This window comes from Macaca mulatta, chromosome 8 (assembly GCF_049350105.2).
Source record: "Macaca mulatta isolate MMU2019108-1 chromosome 8, T2T-MMU8v2.0, whole genome shotgun sequence".
Lineage (NCBI taxonomy): Eukaryota > Metazoa > Chordata > Mammalia > Primates > Cercopithecidae > Macaca > Macaca mulatta.
The window spans coordinates 11,057,501-11,080,526 of record NC_133413.1 but is presented as its reverse complement, the minus strand read 5'-3'; the positions used below and the strand labels follow the sequence as shown (position 1 = coordinate 11,080,526).

The 23,026-nt window shown below is 41.7% G+C and overlaps 1 protein-coding gene across 15 annotated transcripts in view; it reads left to right on the top strand.

The window, feature by feature from the left end:
- Positions 1-23,026, top strand: part of MSRA (methionine sulfoxide reductase A) — a 412,022-nt gene that overhangs the window by 138,544 nt on the left and 250,452 nt on the right. For 13 of the 15 annotated variants that reach the window (XR_013397061.1, XM_077943005.1, XM_077943003.1 and 10 more), the window contains one exon: positions 6,266-6,334. The exons of the other annotated variants lie outside the window; for them this stretch is intronic. Coding sequence is in view for 12 of the 13 variants with exons in the window: in XM_077943005.1 (XP_077799131.1) it covers positions 6,266-6,334 (69 nt within the window). In the remaining variant the exon portion in view is untranslated. The remainder of the gene's footprint in view (positions 1-6,265; positions 6,335-23,026) is intronic. 15 annotated transcript variants of the gene reach the window in all.

Here is a 23,026-nt window from a genome sequence, read left to right as displayed (position 1 = left end):
AGCTGGGAGGGACAAACACAACAGAACCTCAGTTCTCCTGGACATGTATGACTAGAGGCGTGACTCTGTCATCTTTCAGAGCCCCTGCCCCAGATTTGAGACAGCCACCTTATCCTTAGCATCTATGGAGAGGACCTGGGCAGGATCAGGGCCCAAAATGCTCAGTGTCCTCGAGGGGCCTGCTGCAGAGATGGGAGTGGCTGATCTGAGGCCAGGGCTTGTGGGTCACATAGGGACCTTACTTAATTCCTATCTGACTTGTATCCTGAACCACCATGACTTTGTGACCTGGAGAAGGAGCCACAAAGAAACAGATAACAAGAGAGACTGTGAGATCATATTTTGTTGGGGGGTTGACAAATTTTTATTACCATATTACTGAGATAAATGCACTTTATTCCAGCCCCACCGTGACCCTCCTCTTGGCTGATTGGTGCAGTAGCAACTGGATTGGTCAGTAGAAACACTTGATAAGTCAGTCCAGACCTCTTAGGAGCATGTGGTATGGGTTGGGTTGGCATGGGGTTAATAACATGACCTGATTAGCTTGTACTTCTTGCTGACTGGCAGCTCTGAGAGTTTAGTCTGATCCAAGACTCTTCCAGTCCTGAGATAATTTTGTGTCTAGTGGCTAACCAGGACCTCCAAGATGGTAGCTGCTGTTCCTGGAATCTCCAGTTAGGTGGTGTCCCCTGGTCACCCAGTCCCCACTGCTTTCTGCACCCTCCTTACCCAGAGGATATGAATTATAGGCATCTCCGGTTGAGCACAGGACAGGGAGCTCATCCCTGATTGGTTTATGCCTGAATTTGCATTATTGTGGGTGCATTGTCAAGCAGTTTTACTATGCCCTTTTCTAGGAAGAAAGTCAAACAATTTGAAGTGCATGAGACATTCACAAAACAAAATAAAAAGCAATGTCAGTATCATCTTCTTAAGCTTTTGAACATGTTCCGCAGATCCCCTTCAACATCCAGAAGCTGACTTTGACCCAGTCTTGGTCTAATTAACTGCTGCTCTGCAAGCCCTGGGCTCTCAAGATTTGTTTCTTGTCCTCATATCTTCTTGGCGGAGGACACATCACTGCCATCAGCAGAGGTTGTCCTCCCAGATCATGTGGCTTTGGTGTGTGCCCCTGGGAGCAGAGAAGGGGCTGGGGCATGTGCCCAACCCACCAGATGGGAGGCACCCACTGTGCTATGGCTGGACAACAGATGTCCCTGTTGGAGACTCTTCTGTCTCCATTTCACACTCTACTGGTAATCAATAGTTAGGACTCAATCAACGAATGACTTTTCTGTTTAATAAATTTGTTTCTGTGGTGAAACATGCCATTGATTTTGAAACAAATTTGTAGATGGTGGGTTAGGTTCCCAGGTTAGCCCACCCTCCCCCCAATTCTTACTGAACCTATACGAAGGGTTTAAAGGATCTTTGGTTCTTCGGCCCCCAAATACGTGCCTTAGCAGAGTTTCAATGAGAAAATGTCATTAGAAACTCCACCTTGGTTTCTAGGAATAGAGCTGTCATTTCTTGGTTGTAAAGAACTTGCTATTCTCTCATTATGGAATGGAAAGTAGCTCTCAGATTTCCCCTTATTCTTTTATCCCTAGAGCAATATATAGTGTGGGGGATTTTCAGAGGGTTTTTATCACAGTGTAGAAATGAGAAGGAAAATGACTTCTTCCCCTGTGCTATCTTTGTTTTTTATCCATTTAAACCTGAATGGCAAAGTGATTTCATCACATGTGCCACCTCTAAGTGATAAGAGACTGTATGGGTACTGTGTTGAGAAAAGATTCTGTGGTCACATTCAAGGATCAAGAAAGTGTGCGGTGGTTGATTAGTGATGTCTGCCATGATTATGGTCGTGGAGAGGAGGTGACTAATGTGTATTTGCCATTCCTGAAACAGACCTGTTAGAAAGTAAACTTCACACACAGGTGATAATACCAGCCTAACTGTTATATAGAGATTGTTATGTACTGGACACCATTCTGAGTGCTTTTTGTATTTAATTCTCAAAACACCCCATGAGGTAAGTACAAATGAGGAAACTTACAATGAAGAAATTCTTACAGATGAGGACACAGAGGCATGAAGAGATACTGTTGTAAACAACCTACTGCACTGCTAGTCATAGAAAAGTTCAGCACATTTGATAATGTACAGTATATAATTGATAATGATCATAGATGACTATATACTTTCAGTCATTATTTTAGAGTGTGCTCCTGCAGTAATAAAAAACTGTAAAATAGCCTGAGGCCGGTACTTCAGGAGGTGTCCAGAAGAAGACGTTGCTACCATAGGAGATGACAGCTCTAAGTGTGTTATTGCCCCTGAAGACCTTCCAGTGGGACAGGATGTGGAGGGTGGAAGACAGTGATATTAATGATTCTGATCAGGCTTAGGCGAGTGTGTGCATTTGTGTCTTCGTTTTCAACAGAAAATTTTAAAAAGTAAAATATGAAAATTTTAAAAATAGGAAGAGCTTATAAAGATATAAAAATATTTTCGTATACTTGCACAATGTGCTTGTGTTTTAAGCTGTGTTATTATAAGAGTCGAAAAGTAAAAAATAGCTTAAAAGTTTATAAAGTAAAAAGTTACAGTAGCTGAGGTTAATTTAGTATTGAAGAAAGAAAATTTAAAAAAAAATTGAATGTAGCCTAAGTGCGTGATATTTATAAAGTCCATGGTAGTGTTCAGTAATGGCCTAGGCCTTCACACCCACTCACCATTCATTGGCTTACCCAGAGCAGCTTCCAGTCCTGCAAGTTCCATTTGTCATAAATACACTAGACAGGTGTATCTTTTTTTTAAATCTTTTATACTGTGTTTTTACTGTACCTTTTCACAAATACTTACCATTGTATTACAGTTGACTACAGTATTCAGTATAGTCACATGTTGTACAGGTCATGGCCTAGGGGTAGTAGACTATACCACATAGCCATAGTCTAGGTGTGTAGTTGGCTCTACCATCTAGGTTTGTGTAAGTGCACTCTGTTGCACAATGACAAAATGACCTAACAACACATAGATTTCTCTGACTGTATCCCTGTTGTTAAGTGAGACGTAACTGTGTATCTATATTTTTAACTTACCAAGTAAAGTATCTTTCATAATGGCTAAAGAGATTTTTTAGTACCATTTACCTCATTCGCTAATTTAAAAATTACTCATCAAATGCCTGTTCTGTGTCCATACACTGAGAGAGGATTATGGAAATGGGGAGTCAAAGAGCTACGACCGCTGCCCTCCCTGAGCTTGCAGTCTACTGATAGATGCAGTCCCTGTCCAAACAATAGCATAAGCACAGAGTGCTACTTGGGTGAGTGCTGCAGAGCAAAGGCCCTTGGTCCCAAGAGACCAGGGTGGCTGTGGTGGATGGATGAGGGATGCTGGTGTTCTGACTGAGCAGGTGCTTTCAGGCTGTGCCGAAAAGCTTTGACTCTGGCCTCAGAGTCGTGGGGCGCCTTGGAAGGGGAGGAGGGGTCGTGGAGTTTGTGTCACATGATTAGATGTTTTTCCCTTTGGAAAGATAATTGTGGCTACACTGGGAAAAATGAATTGGACATGGGATATAGAAGAGTTAGAAGGCAGATGTTGGAGTCCAGGAAAAGGAGTCATGATACTTGGGGATAAGGAGGCTTGGGTAGTGAAAAAAGAAGTGAGGGGGATGCTGCAGGTATCTGGGAGGGGACAGTCGCTAGCTATGGTGGCAGATTGGATGTGGGGAGTGAAGGGAAGAGAAGGGATAAGGACAGCTAAAAAGCAGGAGCATGGCAGGCCTGTTCCCAAAGGTGGGGGATGCTGGCAGAGAAGCCGTTTTAGGGTGGGAGGACATCTGTGTGGTGTTGCGGTGTTCAGAGGAGATGTCAGATAGGGTGCACTTTGGATTGGGAACATGTGGGTTTCAGCTGAGCCATTGACAGACTTCAATGGATTGTCCTGGGAAACCAACTGCTGTGGAAAAAATAGAAAAATCTATAATTTTGATTTTTTGAATTCAAACATTTTCACCCTAGACAATAAGAAAAGAATCTAACAATGACAAAGGAAATTAATAAAAATAAATGTCTTGCATAGTCTTTCTATTTTCATTTTTATGTTCTCCTGCCATTTGTTTCCCATAAATATTCGTATTTTAATTAGTTGTCATTATAATCTACGTAGAAGACATAATAGGGTTGTGTTTCCTTACCATTATCCCAAATATTTTCCCACATTTCTATATCTCTCTCAAGGCTGCATTTAAAATATGTTGGGTAATATTCCATTCATTTGATAAATCATAAATGACAATTTTCTAAGCAATTTCTCTACTTTTGGATATTTAGTTGATTTTAAGATTTTATTAATACAGGTAATACTTTCATAAATGTTATGTATATCGCCTTTTTTCCTCTTGCATTTTTTTCTTAAGATAAATTCTTACAAGTGGGATTCATGGGTTTAAAGAGTTTGAATAGATTTCTGACTTGTGATATGGGTCAAGGCAAATGTTTTCCAAACCACTGGCAAGAACCAAAGGGCAGATCTTTGATCTCCACATGGAAGCTCAGCATGTTTATTTGAATTCAGTAACCAGTGGTTCTAACCAGATCAGTGAATGCTTGACAAGGTCCTTCTGTCACACATCTAGGACCTTCCATCACACATCTGCTAATCATGCCAGTTAGTGGCTACAAACCTCTCTCAGGCCACTGAGCTCACCACCGTGCCCTCAGAACCCTGGGCTAGCTCCTACCTTTTCCCAGGCTTTCTGCTTGTAGGAATGCCACAATAACTTCAGAACTACTGGAAGCCCCAGAAGGGAACTGATGGAATCCCTAAGGGCTACCTGAACTAGTGAACCCTGAAAGCCTCAGGCTCTAAAAGATGTGCATCAGTACTGCAGAGGCTGCCTGTGGTTCCCATGGGTTTGGATGGGTGCTCAAGATCTTCCATGACCTGGTCTCAGTCTAAGAGATTTACTTGCCATTGCTTCTCAAAATAGCACCTCCACTCCACCAAGACAGATTATTCTCTGGCCCAGGAAGATGACTCCTGGCCCTCACTCAAGTTGCTCCCTCACCCTCGCCTTTGCAAACCTGACTTCTCCTTTGGACTCCAGGAGTGGCAGTGCCTTCAGGCAGCACGTCTGACTTCCCACCCAGCAGCTCTCCTGCTACAATCTCCTGCACTCCTGCAGAACTCTCTGTCCACATGGCAGGACTTAGCACATAATTATATGCCTTCTTTAATGTTTGTTTTTGCAATTGTTATTTCTTGAAGATAACTGTACTCTCCTTGAGGGCAGGAACCGTGTCATCCTTCCCTAGACCCCTCCAAGCCTGGCTTCAGTGCTGAGCCCTTTGCCTGAGCCCAGCCAATCCAGTGTGACCCATTACATCAAAGCGTCTGTGCCCATGATGCAGTGTGAAGCGTCTTAGCTATCCTTGTCTTTTGTGTTTTCCACATAAGTGCTCATATTCAAAACTTGCTGAGGATATTATTAAAAAAATGCTCATAGATGGGGAATACTCATATTCTCTATTGATCACAGTTTGGGGGATTGTAAGATCAAGTTAATGTTGGAAAACAATAACCTGGTCACTTATTACTTCTGAGTCCTTGATGTCTACTAGGGTGGGAAGGGTGACTGGTTAGAAGGACCTGGGGGGATAAGGAGCAGTTGGAGGCACTGGAATATCTCTCTGGCCCTTAAGAAGGCTTGTATCTTTGGCCTGGGTGAACAGTGCTTGTGTTATAGTGAAATGACATGTTCTGCTATTGTGTTTCTCGAAAAATTGGTTCCAATGGTACCTTGCCCTTTTTACTTCTCACTTTAAATACCGAGTGCATCAGTGTTCTGATTGTTAGGAGTCTTCAGGGGGACCCACCCCCAGTTCAGCCTGGAAGTTGGAGCTTTCCTAGTTTTCTAGAAATGGCCTGGCACAAGAGGGACTCTGGCCGGATATCAGGAGCCTTCAGGCTGGGCTGGGTCTGTAGCCACCCATTGTCCAGCTCTGCACAAGCTCAGACCTCAGCCTGCTCGTTTATAAAATGACATACCTGAACTAGATGATCTCTAGGCCCTTCTGCAACAGAGATTAAAAACAAAACGATTGAAGCTCTCTTCAGAGGGTAAGCTGGGGTGCATTTTTAACTCAAAGGAGAAATAGGCTCATTGACACATTTAATGACATGTGTTAGTATGTGTTAGAACTTTACACTTAAACTTGCATTTCTTTCTTTCTTTTTTTTTTTTTTCTAGCCAAACATCATGTCAATGGCAACAGAACAGTCGAACCTTTCCCAGAGGGAACACAGATGGCTGTATTTGGTAAGATATCAACTCTGAAAGAAAACCCAAATTGTGTGCAAAGACTAGTGCCAAATTTCTTAGTTTTAGCAAGTGTCCTCAGGGCTTCAAAATCTGGGCTCTTCTAGATATTTACAAGTTGTTACAGCCAAGAAAACTATTGAGTTCCTAGTAATTTCTGGGGTTGGAAAAGCTTATTCTATAGAATTTAGTGTGCTTTATTTTCTCACGTTGACAACCAAATATCAAACTGAGTATGCTATTTCTTATGTCCACACTGTGAATTAACCTGCTAATTTAGGGTTTGAGTTTTTCTTTGCTAGCAGGGATTTTTTTTTTTCCCACATGAATATCTCTCACTTTGTTAAAGACTGGGATTTAAGTAGTTTTGACTTGTTATTCCACAAAAATCAGTCTAATGGAATGATCTCTTTCTTCTCCATCATGAATTAAGCACGCTCCTTAAGAGAAAACATTAATTAAAAATGTTTTCAGCAAAGTCCAATCACTGAGTGGTATACTTACAATGTATAATTATGTGTTTGAGCGGAACTTCTCTGTTAAAATTCCAAACTGTTTGGTGAAGAGGTCCTTTTTAATCCGCGTTTCCTTCCCTCCATGCCTCATGTCATCTAAACTTCCTTCAGAATATCTCTGCACATGGCCCTTTCTTTGCCTGCCTTCTTTTCTCCGTTCCTTTCCTTCCTTACCTCTCCTTCCTTTGGGCCCCCCTCCCACCTCCCCTCCCCTTCTCTCTAGCAATGCTCTGGGGTTCATCCCTGTGTTACCCACTGAAAATGACAACCTCTGTCCTCTGGAATTTCAACTGGACATTCAGCTGCCTCCCCTGGTTCCTTCCCCTCTACCTTTAGACAGGTTCTGTGATGTCTGTCATCCTAAAAACGTGAGGTCCCCTGATTTCACGCCTCTTGTAGGCTTCTGTCCTACTCTGGTCTTGATGGTAGTCTCCTTTGAGGGTACAAAACCGCTTTGAAGCCCTGAAGTGCGTTTGAACTGAAAATTAGCCTCAGTACAACCTGGTCTGTAAATGAGCACATTCAAAATAGATTGTTCCCTTATTCCCAGAGATGGAACCAGAATTAGGCATCAGTGAGGATTAGCAGCTGGAGAGTTATAAACAGGGACACAGTTCCACCTCAGTGTTGGTAAATCATGCTCTGTGTAGGTTATCACCTTTTAAAATATGATTAGAGATCATTGTGCTCAGAAATTTAAATGGAGAAGTTGATTTTGTAGAAGGCCTAGTGGACTCTCTAAAACATGTGCTAAAATGTTTGATTTGCTAACTTTCCTGTCCCAGCATGGTGTCTGTAATCATGGGACAGCAAATGTCACATGTATCAATGTTCAGAGGGTTCTTTTGATGATTTATTTATTTATTTTCCAGTCTCTCAGATTTGCCAACCCCAGGTATATGAGAAACTAGGTCTTATGTCATATTGGGAAATAGTAAATGACACTAACCCATTATTAGTGGGTTTCCCTCTGTTGTGATATTGAAGTAAAACTTCTTTCTTGAAGGGCAGACTCAGTACCAGATGGGCTGATGACATTGTTTGACTACAGAATTGGAAATACAGGGAATAAGGTTCTGTGGCAAGCCTTTGTTTGTTTGTTTGTTTGTTTGTTTGTTTGTTTGTTTGCAGCAGGGGTTTGGGGTGGACAGGTTTGGTTTATAGCAGCTTACTCAACATTCTTACCTAAGGCCTTCATTGTTTGACTTTCAGCAAGCAACTTCCCCTCTCTAAGCCTCCATTTTCGGTGAGGAGGCTGACGGGTGAGCTCTAAGGCCTCTGCAACTCTAAGCCCTTGGCCTTTACCTCTTATGTATTCAGGACTGAAGGCTCTTGGAGCAGGAGGCAGCCCCTGGGAGGCCCACTGTGCATGGCCAGCATGTGTGGTTTTAGAAGAGATGAATCATGTGCACAGTTTCTACAAGTTAACAACATAGAAGAGGCAGAATTATACACATCATAAAATAGAATACGTTTGACATCTAAGAATTCTTACTTTAGAAGTGCAGTTTAGCTCTTCCAGATGCTTAAATTAAGGCCCTATTTTGGTTAAGTATATGCAAGCATTTCATATTAATGTCTTCAGAATGATTCTCACTTTCTATTGCTTGTTCCCCGGCCTAGGGTGGAGTAGAGGATTTGAGTGGTTTATCACTGCAATGGAAAGGTCAGCTCAGCACAATGCTTGACTCTTGGGAATACATTGGACATTTCATCCTGCCAGCCCCTTGCAAAGCTGATGGACTCATACTCCTCTTCCTAGCGAGGCCATGTGACTTATCCAGAGCCACTTGGCCACGGAGGTGGTTGTTGGAACTAGAGTTTGAGCCCAAGTCTAATTGACCCTGAATCCATGTTCTTGTCATGATGTTCCCTGACTCTCTCTGCACTGGTTCAAGGAACCCTGAGAAGGCCTGATAGATTCAGAGACAACTTTCAGCTGGATCCATGCACAAAAGCATGATTTGCAGCCAAGCCCATTTAGCACATCAATTTGTATACTTGCATGCCTTCTCAGAGTGCCCTGAAGGAGTCTTGAGAAGTAGCCTTTGCTGGGAGAATACTGGTTGGAGCAACATCTACTACTACTATCATGCTTTTCCATTTGACTGTAGTAGCATGTATTCATGCACAAGAGGATGTCTTACATTCCCTTGACTGTGAGTTCGCCAAAACAGTGATGGCACTTGTACTTGTTCAAACCCATTCTTCAGCCTTGGAGGTCTTCATATTTTGTGATAAAATAGTATCATCAATTACAATATCATTTTTTTTTTTTTGAGATGTGTCTCACTCTGTTGCCCAGGCTGGAGTGCACTGGCACAATCTCAGCTCACTGCAGCCTCCACTTTCTGAGTTCAAGTGATTCTCCGGCCTCAGCCTCCCAAGTAGCTGGGATTACAGGCATGCATCACGACACCCACCTATTTTTTTTTTTTTTTTGTATTTTTAGTAGAGATGGGGTTTTTTACATGTTGGCCAGGCTGGTCTTGAACTCCTGACCTCAAGAGATCCTCCCGCTTCAGCCTCCCAAAGTGCTGGGATTACAGGCATGAGCCATTGCACCTGGCCACAACGTCATTATCTATTGGTTAATCATTTGAATATACCTTACCTTTAGAATGCTACCAACATAAGAACTTTGAAATTTAATCCGCTCTACAAATGACTATTGAACTGCCATGAAGCTTTTAGATTAGAATGTGAAATGTCAGGAAGGACAGATAGAGTGTGGGATAAAGGCATTCCAATGTGAGAAATGCATGAATGGGTCATATCAAGGGATCAGAGAATAGATAGATGATTCCTTAGAAACTGTCCCTGGCCTACAGTCTTCACAGATTTTCTTTTGTAGCCCAACAGTTAGTTTTTCTTCTGGTCTTGTTTTTCTGCCCCCACCATTCTTAGCTTCCTCTGTGGCTCTCCCTCTCCTCTGCCCTTTCAGACAATGAGAACAAAGGTAATAGGCTTGGTCCTCCTGGGGGCTTCTCCTGCCTGTGTGTGATGCTCTCTTTCAAGTCAGTGGGAGCCCTCTGCTTGCAAGCTGGAAGTGGAGCCACACATTTTGCAATTACTTCCTGTCTTTGTTCCTGGTGGCTGTGAGTGCCCTTTGGCTCTCACCCCTTTGATGTTTAGAGCGCCCGCCCTGTGTAGTGGGCATCATTGTGCTCCTTTATAGGCAGATAAACTGAGGCACTCAGATTAAAGAAACATGGCAGAGGCTTCCTCAGATATGAGAATATCTTTTGCCACCCTGCTGGGCCTGTCTTAGAAAGGTTTTCTCTGGCTGTCAATATGTTAATGAAAATGACAGTCCGTTGACCACCGGCCACTCTGTCCACGTGGAGGGCCTGGTTCCAGCCTCTGTGGAGGTGTTTGTTCTCAGCACAGACCAGCTACTCATTGCCTTAAAAATACTCCACAGTCAAGAAGATGTAATTTCACAAGAAAATCAAAGCTTACTAATTGAAAAGACTGGAAAATGCAGGGCGGGGGATTCCAAGCTTAATTTGTGAAGATTTTTGGTACAATTAAAAAATACCTCATACAAAAAATTAGCTGGGCGTGGTGGCATGCACCTCTAATCATAGCTACTTGGGAGGCTGAGGCAGGAGAATTACTTGAACCCAGGAGGCGGAGGTTGCAGTGAGCCGAGATCGTGCCACTGCACTCCAGCCTGGGTAACAGAGCGAGGGTCTGTCTGGAAAAAAAAAGTAAACTTTACTATCTTTGAACATAAATTTGTCATCCAAACTAGGATACATTTGAGAGTGAAAACGGTGCTATGAACAATTATATTGAAATAATGAGGGATAAACCTGGAGGATATTAGGTAGCTAGGATATAATGTGTCCCTGTTATGAGGTCGTATATTATAAAATATTGAACCAAGAATAGTAAATACACACCGAGTTAAGTAGAAATGGAAAAATAATGAACTTGGATAGACAAAATAAAGTGAACAAATGAAAAAATTTCAATGACGTAGATTGGATTGTATATAATGTCACATCCACACTAGTAGTTATGCTAACTTTGGAGATTATATTCAATAAATATTGTTGTATTCTTTCTGAATAATTTCAGTTTGAAAGTTCATATTCATAAAACCTAGTTTATGATAATTCAATAAGGGTAAGGGAGTGGATCTGATTTTACAGTTGCAGTTTTAATATTGTACTAATACTTTCCAGGGATGTAGGGTAATTATTTCTTCATTACTTGAGATATTCAGATGCTAGAGTGGTCATCCTTAACCAGTTCGGAAGTGGCTATGTAGCCTTTAAGACCCTTTCTTCTCAATTACTGAGAATTGACTTTGTTTTGGAACATTGAAACATTAAAAAAAAAATTCTGCTAACTCAAAATTCTTTGAACTCATCATTATTTATTTTTTTTTAATTTAAAATGTTTGTGGGTGCACAGTAGGTGTATATATTTACGGGGCATGTGAGATGTTTTGAGACAGGCATGAAATGTGTAGTAATCACATCATGGAAATGGGGTGTCCATCCCCTCAAGCATTTATCCTTTGTGTTAGACAATCCAATTATACTCTTTTAGTTATTTTTAAATATACAGTTCTTACTATAGTTACCCTGTTGTACTATCAAATGCTAGGTCTCATTCATTCTTTCTCACTATTATGTTTTGCATCCATTAACCATCCCCATCTTCTCACGTACCCCTACTACCTACCCTTCCCAGCCTTTGGTAGCCATCATTCTACTCTCATCTCCATGAGTTTAATTGTTTTGATTTTTAGATCCCACAAATAAGTGAGAACACATGATGTTTGTCTTTTTGTGCTGGGCTTATTTCACTTAACAATGTTGTTGCAGGTGATAGGATCTCATTCTGTTTTATGGCTGAGGAGTACTCCATTGTGTACCACATTTTCTTTCTTTTTTTTTGTTTTTGAGACGGAGTCTTGCTCTCACCCAGGCCGGAGTGCAGTGGTGTGATCTCGGCTCACTGCAACCTCTGCCTCCCGAGTTCAAACGATTCTCCTGCCTCAGCCTCCCAAGTAACTGGGATGACAGGCGCGCGCCACCACGCCTGGCTAATTTTTTTGTCTTTTTAGTAGAGACGGGGTTTCACCATGTTAGCCAGGATGGTCTTGATCTCGTGACCTCATGATCCACCTGCATCAGCCTCCCCAGGTACCACATTTTCTTTACCATTCTTCTGTTGATAGACACTTAGGTTGCTTCCAAATCTTGGCTATTGTGAACAACTGCTGCAGCAAACCTGGGAGTGGAGAGGTATCTTCGATACACTGATTTCCTCTCTTTTGGGTACATACCCAGCAGTGGGATTGCTGGATCTGAAGGTATGAACCTGTACCATTTAGGAACTCGTGTCCAGGCTATTTGGTGAAAGGTAAAATTCTGCAGTGAGAAACCTTAATGTTCAGAAATTGATACCAAGCAGCAACAGCAGAAGTACCTCTGCAAATTCTTTGGATTGTCATGAATTTTTAGGCTCCCAGTAACCTGATGGCAATGTCTCTCTGACCACAAACCACTGAAAACATGTTTTTTGGGTCAGATTCTCTGAAGATTTTTCAAACAAGTGGGGGGAGCAAAAGCCAAGCCGAGGCCTTAGGAAAATGTGCTGTTTGTCACATGGCACATCTCTGTTGACAGCCTAAGGTGCCGAGTGCTCACGGGACCTTTTCTTGAACAGCTGTGTGGATGGACTGGTCCCAGAGCAGGGGCCCGCGGCTGACAGCAGCCCAGAGACGTGCACCTCTCTGGGGTACTCACCTTCGGCCCCTCCAAGGAGAGTGAGATCCATGTAAGATGAGCCAATCACAAGAAATTGTTTCCCCCCTGGCGTGAGTGGGAGGTGAGTTTTGAATCAGCCCTGGTTATTTGTCTGCCAGCCAAGAAAACATCATTGGAAGCAGCCGGCAATATGTCAGACTTCAAAGGGAAGTGTCTTGGTGTCTCACTGGCACATATCCAGCATGATGTTGGTAAATAACCGAGTCCCGGTGTGGTGTATTTCTCCCTGAATCTTGACTGAAAACTACTGAAGCCCATTCTGTGAGCTCTGGAGGGGCAACCACTCATTCCAGGAAAAAGGCCAGAACGAATGACATTGTAATGTGTTTATAATTAGCCAAACAATCTAAATTCACAAGATGGTCAGAACTGCAGGCTGCTAGCTGATGCAAAGTTCTTAAATGGTAGAGCACTTGGGGAGATAAAAGTAGGCCTTCCTCCCTGGGTAATTTCAAGCACCTTGAGGGGGCAATGGTCATTGGAGACATGGTTTAAGATGCATTTTATTTTATATATCCTGTGCATGATTTCAACTTTTATTTTCTTCTTGAGTGTAGAGAAGTCAGATAATATAGAGAAGGAGAAAGAGACCTTTGAAAACCTGTGTCGAAAATCTCTTTTGGTTTGGAAAGCATGGGCTGTTATGGTGCAGCCACGTTGACCTGGGCTGGTCCAGAAAAGAACAAGTTACGGAATCACAGAGGAGGGTGGGTTTGGATGTTTAGAGTGTGGAATGTGCACTATAGGTTGGAGGATGGCGCACAATTCATTGTAGAGGGGAGTAGATTAGATAATGTTTCATATAATAACACTTCACTGGTATAGAGATCACTTATCCATCAACTTCACCCATTTGGGTTGTAAGTAAGAACCAGAAAGTGAAGCCGTCCTCCCACAAAAAGGTTATGGAGGAGTCTGTAAAGAATTCAGAATTCCCAGAGGTCACTGGAGTCCTATAATCCTGTTGACTCTAGATAAGTTTTTCCCACCTTCTTAAGCCCCATCTCTCATCTGTAACATGACGAGAAAGCTGTTTGCCTCCTAGGACTGTTGTCAGAGTGTCAGGAAATGATGCATCAAGCCCTTGGCATAGGGATGACAGACCAGACGGACAGGTGCTCCCTGGCGGACCACCTGCTCTCCTCACTCTGGATAAGCTGTGATCAAGTCCCTGGGAGAGTGACGCCAACATCACTAGGCTCTGTGGGATCCATCACCTCTCCTTCATAACACCAAATGAGTCCCGTAACTCGGGGATTTTGAAGGATAACAGACAGCATTAGTTGATAACTCACCTAATATTGGCTGGATACTGAGAAGCCCATATTATTAAACTCTCTGTCAGCCTCACTCTCACCACTTGTCCAAGTGAGACTGGTTGTTTGCTTCTGTGTCAATACAGAGCTCTCAGAAAATACTGTATTTCTCTTTTGGCCTCAACTGTAGAGCTGATCAGATGTGGCTAATTTTTTCACTCTTTGCAGTAGTGTACAGCGACCACCCACTTGACTGACCTTTTTACCTTTAAGTTTTGACGAGAGAGAGATTTATTTTACAAATGTGGTGGACATTTCTTAAATTTCTACAGAGAAAATACATTCAACAGGATGTGCAGGAGAAACAAATATTTTCTATTGCTTCTCTGTTAATTAAATTTTTTAAGAAGAGAAACATAGGTATAGAGAACAACTAAAACTAAAAAAGTTACTCATTATTCAGTTTAACCCAACTAGCATTTTTAAGAAAAATACAGAGCAATCAAGGATCAAATGCAGATAATATAAAACATAATATTCTTTTTCTTGTTCTCACTCTCCCCAGCCATTTATCTTGGGCCTTGTTATAAAATGGATTAAAGGAAAATTAAAATATATGCAAGACAGAGCCAGCTCACATGCATTAGAATTAGGTAAATATTAGGCCAAAGGAAAAGTAAGTAAAATGAATTACGCAAAGAATGCATGTCGTAATCTTACATAATTTATAAAACTTGATCATAAATTTGGCTCTATGTTTCCTAGCAACAACATGAAGAAAAATCAGTTGGTTGCATGATGGACTTCATTTTTAAAAAATTGTGGTAACATATACATAATATAAAATTTATCATTGTAACCATTTTTTAAGCATATGGTTCAGTGGTGTTAAGTACCTTCACATTGTTGTATAGCCATCACCACCATCTAGCTCCAGAATTATTTTATCTTCCCAAAGGGAAACTCCATAGCCACTAAGCTCTGTCTAGTCCTCCTTCCCCCAGCCCCTGGTAACCCCTATTCTGCTTCCTGTCTCTCTAAATTTGACTACTCTAGGGACCTCCTATAGATAGAATCATATAGTAATTACCCTTTTATGAATGGCTTATTCTACTTAGTATAATGTCTTCAAAGTTCATCCATGTTTCACTGTGTATGAAAATTTCCTTCTTATCCCATTGTATCTATAGACCACATTTGGTTTATCCATTCACCTGTCAATCAGTACTTGAGTTGCTTCCACCTTTTGGCTGTTGTGGATAAGGCTGCGATGAACCTGAGTGTACAAATCTCTCTTCAAGTCCCTGCTTTCCATTATTTTGGGTGTATACCCAGAGATGGAATTGCTGGAGCATATGGTAATTCCATGTTTAATTTTTTGAGGAGCTGCCATATCATTTTCCACAACGGCTATACTTTTACATTGCCACCAGCGAACCACAAGGGTTCCAATTTCTCTGCATCCTTGCCAACCCTTGTTATTTATTTATTTTTAAAAATTATAGCCATCCTAATGGGTGTGAAACAGTGATGGATTTCAGTTTTACTTACTGATTCTAAAAATGTACATGCTTGGGGGAATCACACATATTTTGGATTCTGGAACCAGAAAGAAATTTCTTTCAAGAGTACTTAGGAGGACACTGTACTGCAAGGCATTTAGGAGGACACTGTACTGCAAGGCATTCAGCAGCACTGCTGATGGCGCCCTTGGAGTGAGCAGTGCGTGAGTCTCATGGCTATTTGTCACACTGCTCTTCCCTTTGTGACCCTCTCCCAACAAGGGACAATTTGACCCTTGCCTCCCTGCAGTTGCTAGCATGTTTGTCTGGTGGCTCTGGTTTAACCCAGAAGTTAGTTGTATTACATCTAAAACAAGCAATGGACCAGCTATCTTTTAGGAGATTTTCTGTCAGTATCATTTCTCTCAGTTGAGTTTTAAAAGATATTTGTTTTTTACTTTGCAATTGTGAAAGATTTCAAACAAAAATAGCTTAGTATAATGAAGCCTTGCTCGCTCAGCTTCCACAGGTCTCAGTTATGGCTAAATATGCCTTGTCTACATCCCCACTCCCTCCCCCTCCTCTATCCTAGCATATTTAAAGCAGATCTCAGCTACCCTATCAACTCATCCATGAATATTTTGGTATATATCTCTAAAAGATAAGATGGATTTTTAATACCTAAAATATACTTTTTAAATATCATCAGATCTCCAGTGAGTCCATTTCCCCTGTTGTCTCATAAATGTTTTTTAAAACTGTTTCTCTGAATCATGAGCCAGATAGCCTATACATTGCAATTGGTTGATATAGTTTCTTTTCATCTGTAAGTTCACTCCTCTTTCTCTCTCTCTCTCTTTCCCTTGCTATTTATTTGTTTAAGAAATTAAATAATTCAGCCTGTCCTATTTCCTTCAGTCTTGACCAAATGATCATGTTCATTTGTCCTCTTGTATTTTCTACAAACCGAGAGTTAGAGGCCTGATCAGCATCTGTAAGTGGTGGTGTGTTTCATTCAGGAGGCATTTAATACCTGGTTCCTTTCCTTTTCTTTTCTTCTCCTCTTCTCTCCTCTCTCCTCTCTCTTGTCTTGTCTTGTTTTCTTTTCTTTTCTTTCATTCAGAGACAGAATCTCACTCTGTTGCCCAGGCTGGAGTGTAGTGGCGCAGCAGCTCACTGCAACCTCTGCCTCCCAGGTTCAAGCAATTCTTCTCCTCAGCCTCCTGAGTAGCTGGGATTATAGGCGTCCACCACCACACCCAGCCAGTTTTTGTTTTTTAGTAGAGATGGGGTTTCACCATGTTGGCCAGGCTGGTGTCTAACTCCTGACCTCAGGTGATCCACCATCTTGGCCTCCCAAAGTGCTGGGATTACAGGTGTGAGCTACTGTGCCCGGCCCTGGTTCCTTTTCTTTTGGTGAAGTTAGCAACCCCTTACTGATCATTGTCTCAATCCATTATTTGCTTGGAAACTGCAAATATTCTAATTCTAGCATTTTTTAAATTTGTGAGCTGAAATATTTCTATAAATAGAGACTTCTCTTTATCCACTCTTTGGTTGCTGTGAGGTCCAGTTTGCTGAAGAAAGCAGGATAAGCGGTGATTCTCCGTACCTACTGTTTTGCTCCGTGTATCTGAGCATGGCTTTAAGTGTATATTCCCCAGTCAAAGCATATGTGTGGATAGTGGTTTAAGTCAAAAGCCATTTAACAAGGGATAAAAACCTCCTTAATTTGACGGAATGACCATTTTCACTTGGGCATTTAACCAGATTATTGAAATTTGTAACCAGTTGGGTGAATACTTGAAAACAGAGCCACAGTACACAGATAGCTGCAACAGATTTGAGTAAAGCAAGAAGCAGGCACACTGTCAGGTGGCAGAAGGCAGGTTCTCAGGCAAAGCTCTCTCCACGGAGCAGCGATCTTCTCTGTCGTCCTCTCCCCAGATCTTGTGACCAGGGGACATGCTGCAGTGCAGGTTTGAGTCCTGATCCTCAGTAGCTCAGGTTTAGAAAAGCAACTACAGAGAGGGCCTGAGGGTTGGAGGAGGTCTTGCTTCTAGATGTGGAATGCCTTCAAAATGTTGAAATGATAGAAATGGAGAAGCAGTCAAGAAAGTACAAAGCCCACTCAGGGATGCTGCCCGCAGCGAAGATTAACAGCTGGGCCATTGCACCTGGAGCGCTTTTTCACGCCTCTGCTTAATAATTGTGAATGAGTTTGAGGGTAGCAGAAGACACTCTCCAGAGTAGATTTTCCATACTTCCAGTTCTCACAGAAGGTGTAGGTAAAACTGTCCGTGGTTATCACTGCCAAATGTTTGGGGATTCAAGAAGGGGAGATATTTACTGACCCACTCCTTTTTTAATCTTATACATATCTCATGTATATATTTTTGTAAGTGTTCTCAAATTCTTTTTTGGAACAATGTGTATGAATAAGGTAAATAAAAATAAAACAATTCCCATGAATGAAATTTGTTAGGTCCAGTACAATGTACACATTTTTTTTTTTTTTCCTGGTAGGCAATCAAAATCAAACAGTGCCAGTTCTATTTTTCCAGGAATAACTGGGAATGTTACCACTGAAAGCCTAGGAAGTGGGATTCGGTTAAAGCAACATGGTTGAACCATATGGAGAAATAGACATTTAGCTTGGCATACCTTAGGCCCAAATAGTGTGAACAATGATGCAAGAACCTGTGAACTTTCCCTAAATTCTTACGTACAGAGTCTTAAAAGCCCATGATAATTGTATTATTATGTGTTCATAACCACTAGGTGTTATTAGGAGAAACACTTTTCATCATCCTGGGTCATCAGTGTTCCAGACTTAGACAAAGAATGATAGTTGACCAAGACCAAATTTCCTTGCTGAGCGCACTGACCTTGGGAGCAACAGTGGTGCCTGCAGATGGATGTCCTTCTGATGTAGGTCCCACCCTATATACTTCCAGATTTCAGCTGAGATTCCAACATTCATGATAATATGGAAATAATCAGTGATACGGCATGGTAGACATTACCATGAACAAACTCAAAACGATCTTTCAAAAATATGCTTAGCATAAGCTGAGTGAACACATCCTCAGATGTGGCCTTCAAGAACCAAGCCTACTCAGGGTGAATCAGCGCTGTGTTTTTGTAGGAAAAGAAATCTTATTTTTTTGGCCATATGTCTGTTCTCTCCTAAAAACCCCTATACAGTCCTTTGAATCTCAACCATCTTTTAATGTGATGACCCTTTTCCAGTTTCCTGATTTCCATAATTCTGCCACTTGTCAGGTCAGGATGGAGCTGTTTCTAGTGGGAGCCTGCGTCCATCTTGCTTCCAGCACCCTCATATGGATTCAGTGCTTGGTGACATTCTTATTACCCTTTCTTCCACTAGCATTCTGTTTCCTCAGCATATGACCTTTGTCAGGGTGGCAGTGACACTCACATTGGGAAGCATGGAAGAGTTTTGATTCATCTCACAAGGACATTAAGGGAGGACTGGGGAGGGTCATCTGGGGAATTTCAGGAATGTGTTGACACTAGGAGCAGGAAGTCACAGCTACCTGAGGACAGATGAGCCCGGGAACCATTTCCCAGTTCCTTGCTCTTGGCTGAATAACTTGTGCCTGGCAGGTGTGTCTTTGACCAGGCCTAACGTTGACAGCTCTTCAGTACAGATATGCAGTGGGGTGGCCACATAATGGGGAAAGCCCACTGGCATGGAGTCTGTGTGGGGCTCTACTTTCCCATGGGCAGAAAATGAGAGCTGCCTTCCCGAGCGAATAGCTGGTGCATGCTTTCATCCTGCTGCCAATCCTAACACATAGGTCTGCAGTGACGCATAAGAAATGACCAGGCATCTGCACCAACTGAATGACAAATAGCTTTTCTTTTTTTTTTTTTTTTTTTGAGACGGAGTCTCGATCTGTCGCCCAGGCTGGAGTGCAGTGGCGCGATCTCGGCTCACTGCAAGCTCCGCCTCCCGGGCCGACGCCATTCTCCTGCCTCAGCCTCCCGAGTAGCTGGGACCACAGGCGCCCGCCTCCGCGCCCGGCTAATTTTTTGTATTTTTAGTAGAGACGGGGTTTCACCGTTTTAGCCAGGATGGCCTCGATCTCCTGACCTTGTGATCCACCCGACAAATAGCTTTTCAATTGCCGTGAAGGTTTCGGTAACTCTATTGAAGTTTTTGTCCCCTTTTTTCTCCCATATAAGACGTGTTTACTCTACCTCGCAACGAAGAGGCTGTTAAACACTTCTACCAGCACCATCCAGCTTTCCCATGTGTATATTAAGCTCCATATTATTAAAAAAAAGTGTGTGTGTGTGTGTGTGTATGTATATGTGTATATATGTGTGTGTGTGTATATATATATTTGTTCTTTACACTTAACTCTGAGATGAGAAAACTGAGGCTCAGAGACATTGACTTCCCCAGGGTAAGGCTACTAGTTAATGGCAGAACTAGTTAATGGTCTGGCACTGAGATGATTTATTCACATATTCATCAGATAGTTTATTTATTGCAACAGGAGACAAAAATCTCTCTCCTCTCAAGGAGCTTATACTCCAGTAGGGTGGGACAGAAAATTAGGTAAATATGTAAAGCATATGGCATGTCGGATTAGGATAAGTGCTGTTGATTAAAATAAAGCAGGGGAAGAGAATAGGAAATGACAGGCTATCGTTGAGGGATTGTAATTGAAAATAATGCAGTCAGGGAAGGCATGAATGAAAAAGACCCGAGAGGGGTGAGAGAGGTTGTCTTGCAGAGATTTATGGAAAAAGTGTCCCAGACAAAAGGAAGGCAAGTGCAAAGGCCCTGAGGCAGGAGTGGCCTGGCTGAGGCCTGTGTGGCTGGCCTGTGATCAGCAAGGGAGGAGGCGGAGCAGCTGAGGTCAGAGACTAGGAGACCATGAAGGGCAATTCATGGGTAATTCGTGGGTAATTGTGGGGACTTTAACATTTATTTTGCATGCTATAGGAAGTCTAGAGGATTTAAGGCAGAGGTGTGACGTGACTTTTTTTTTTTTTTTTTTTAAAGTCACTTTGCCCTGTTGAAGATGGCATGTTTAGATTGGTGAGAGATGCAGCAAGAATACCACTTAGGAAGGTGTTGCCTCCTACTTCAGTACTTTTGGCTTGAACATAACCGCTTTTAATAAAAAAGAAGAATAATAAAGCTTTAGGCCTTGTAGACCTTTCTCAAATGCCATATTTTCATAGTTTTGTAAGGTTTTCTTTCCCTCTGTTTTAAGAAGTTAAATAGCCCTTTTAAATGACACATTAGCTTGGCTATTATCAAAAATTCAAAAGATGACAAGTGTTGTGAGGACTCTCACTGTTGGTAGGATTCTACATTGGTACAGCCATTATGGAAAACAGTATAGAGATTTGTAAAAAAATGTAAAACAGGACTGTTATATCATTCAACAATTCTACTTCTTCATATCTAAAGGCAATGAAATCACTGTCTCAAAGAGATATTCATACTCTCATGTTCATGGAGACAGTATTCACAGCAGCCAAGATACAATGTCTATCCGTGGGTGCGTGGATTAAAACCTGCAGTACATATACACAATGGAATACCAGTCTTAAGAAAGAGGGAAATCCTGTCGTTTGCAACAATATGGATTAACCTGGAGGATTATGCTAAATGAAGCCAGGCATAGAAAAACAAATAGTGCACGATCTCGCCTATATGTGGAATTTTTGGAGAAGTCAAACTCATCAAAGCAGAGAGTAGAATGATGGTTACCAGGGGCTGGAGAGATGTTGGTTGAAGGGTACAAAGTTTCAGTTAGACTTGAAGAATAAGTTCTGGAGATCTTGGTGATGATAGTTAATAATAATATATTGTACACTTGAAAATTGCTAAGAGAGTAGATTTTAAATGTTCTCACCACAAAACAATAAGTGTGTGAGGTGATAAGTATGTTACTTAGCGTAATTTACTTATTCCACAGTGTGTACATATATCAAGACATCACGTTGTACACTATAAATAAAATTGTATTTGTCAATTAAAAAGTAAATTTATAAAAAGTGACACTAGCAAAACACAGATACAAGTCCCCAGAGAGTATTTAGGTATTATTATCACTTTACTTACAGGTCAATATTACTTGCATTTTTAGATAGAGTGGTTTGAATTAAACCACTCAGAATCATGTTGAAAGTGTGCATTGGATCTCATACAAAATGGGTCATTTCATGAGAGTTGAAGTTGAGAAGCACTTCAGATTGTACTTCTGGTACACTTGGAATGGAGCACAGGTCAAAGGAACATTGTAATGTGATTTAGAATATGAAATCAGTGCTTGAAATAAGACTAAAAGGTATTAATGAAGTAAACCAGCATTTCCATCTATCTTTTAACTCTTTTACCTCCACAGACCACTGGGATAGAATGTCAGATACTGGTTATCAGCCAAATTTGGGTTTCAGTCAGTGAATTTGAAGACAGGTCAATAGAAATTATCCAAACTGTAGCACATAGAGAAAAACTCTTTTTATGGAATGAACAGATCCTCAGTGATTGTGAGAGAATGCCAGGTGGTGTAATGTATGTGCAATTGGAGTGTCACCAGAAGCCCAGACAGGTACTGGGACAGAAAATGTATTTGAGGAAATAATGACCACAAATTTGATGAAAAATTGTAGGGGTGGAATTAAGATGAATACCAAATCTAGAGGTTTAAATGCAGGGGTCAAATCAAGACCATGGTACAAAAGGTTTTGGGTGGGGAGAAAGATTAATGTAAAATGTGAAGACCCATCTTGCTCAAAGACCACCCCTGTTTCATTTTCCCACTCCCAATTCCTTTTAGAACAAATGGGTTTTGGTGACAGTGTGTTGAGATGGAATACACAGGCTTGGACTCACACCTGGGTTCAAATCCCAGCTCTACGTCTCACTAGTTCTAGGTCCATGGCAAATCACTACAGTCTGCATCCTAGGATCATCATTTGTTCAATGGAGATAATTATATCTCTTTGGCAAGGCAGGTCTAAATGGTATAGAATATATATGTTTTATAGGGTGGTGATGGGCACATCATAGCTAGGCCCTCAACATATAGTAGCTTCATTCTCCCACGAAACCAATTCTTCTTGTGGTTATCTGGTGTCACCATTCACCCACTTAGCTATAAACTGGATTAAGAAAATTACACTTTTTACAAAGGGCATCAAGAACTATGGAAATGATAGGATCATCTTTGCATTTTAGAATGATTGCTCCAGCCTCAGTGTGAAGAATGGCATGAGGGTGTGAGACAAGATTTGAAGAAACCAGGTTGGAGTGTCTTGCTACTCCCCACATACCTCTTCATACCCTTCCCAAACAAACAACTGTATTCTCCTTTTTCACAAAAGACCTTGATTTTCCTATTTAAACCACAGCTTCAACTATTACCAGAAAAAATTATCTGGGTCCCCTTTTCTCAAGGACAGAGAGGGCACACTCTTTAATGGGTTAGAGATGGGGGCCGGACCAGTCTTGTGCATGGAGGCCAGCGAACAGAGCTGAGAGTCCCTCTACTGAGAGTCCCTGGATTCATCACCACCTCATTTCTAAGAGATTTGATTACTTCTCCGTCAGAGAGAGACACTCCTAATAGTACAGCTA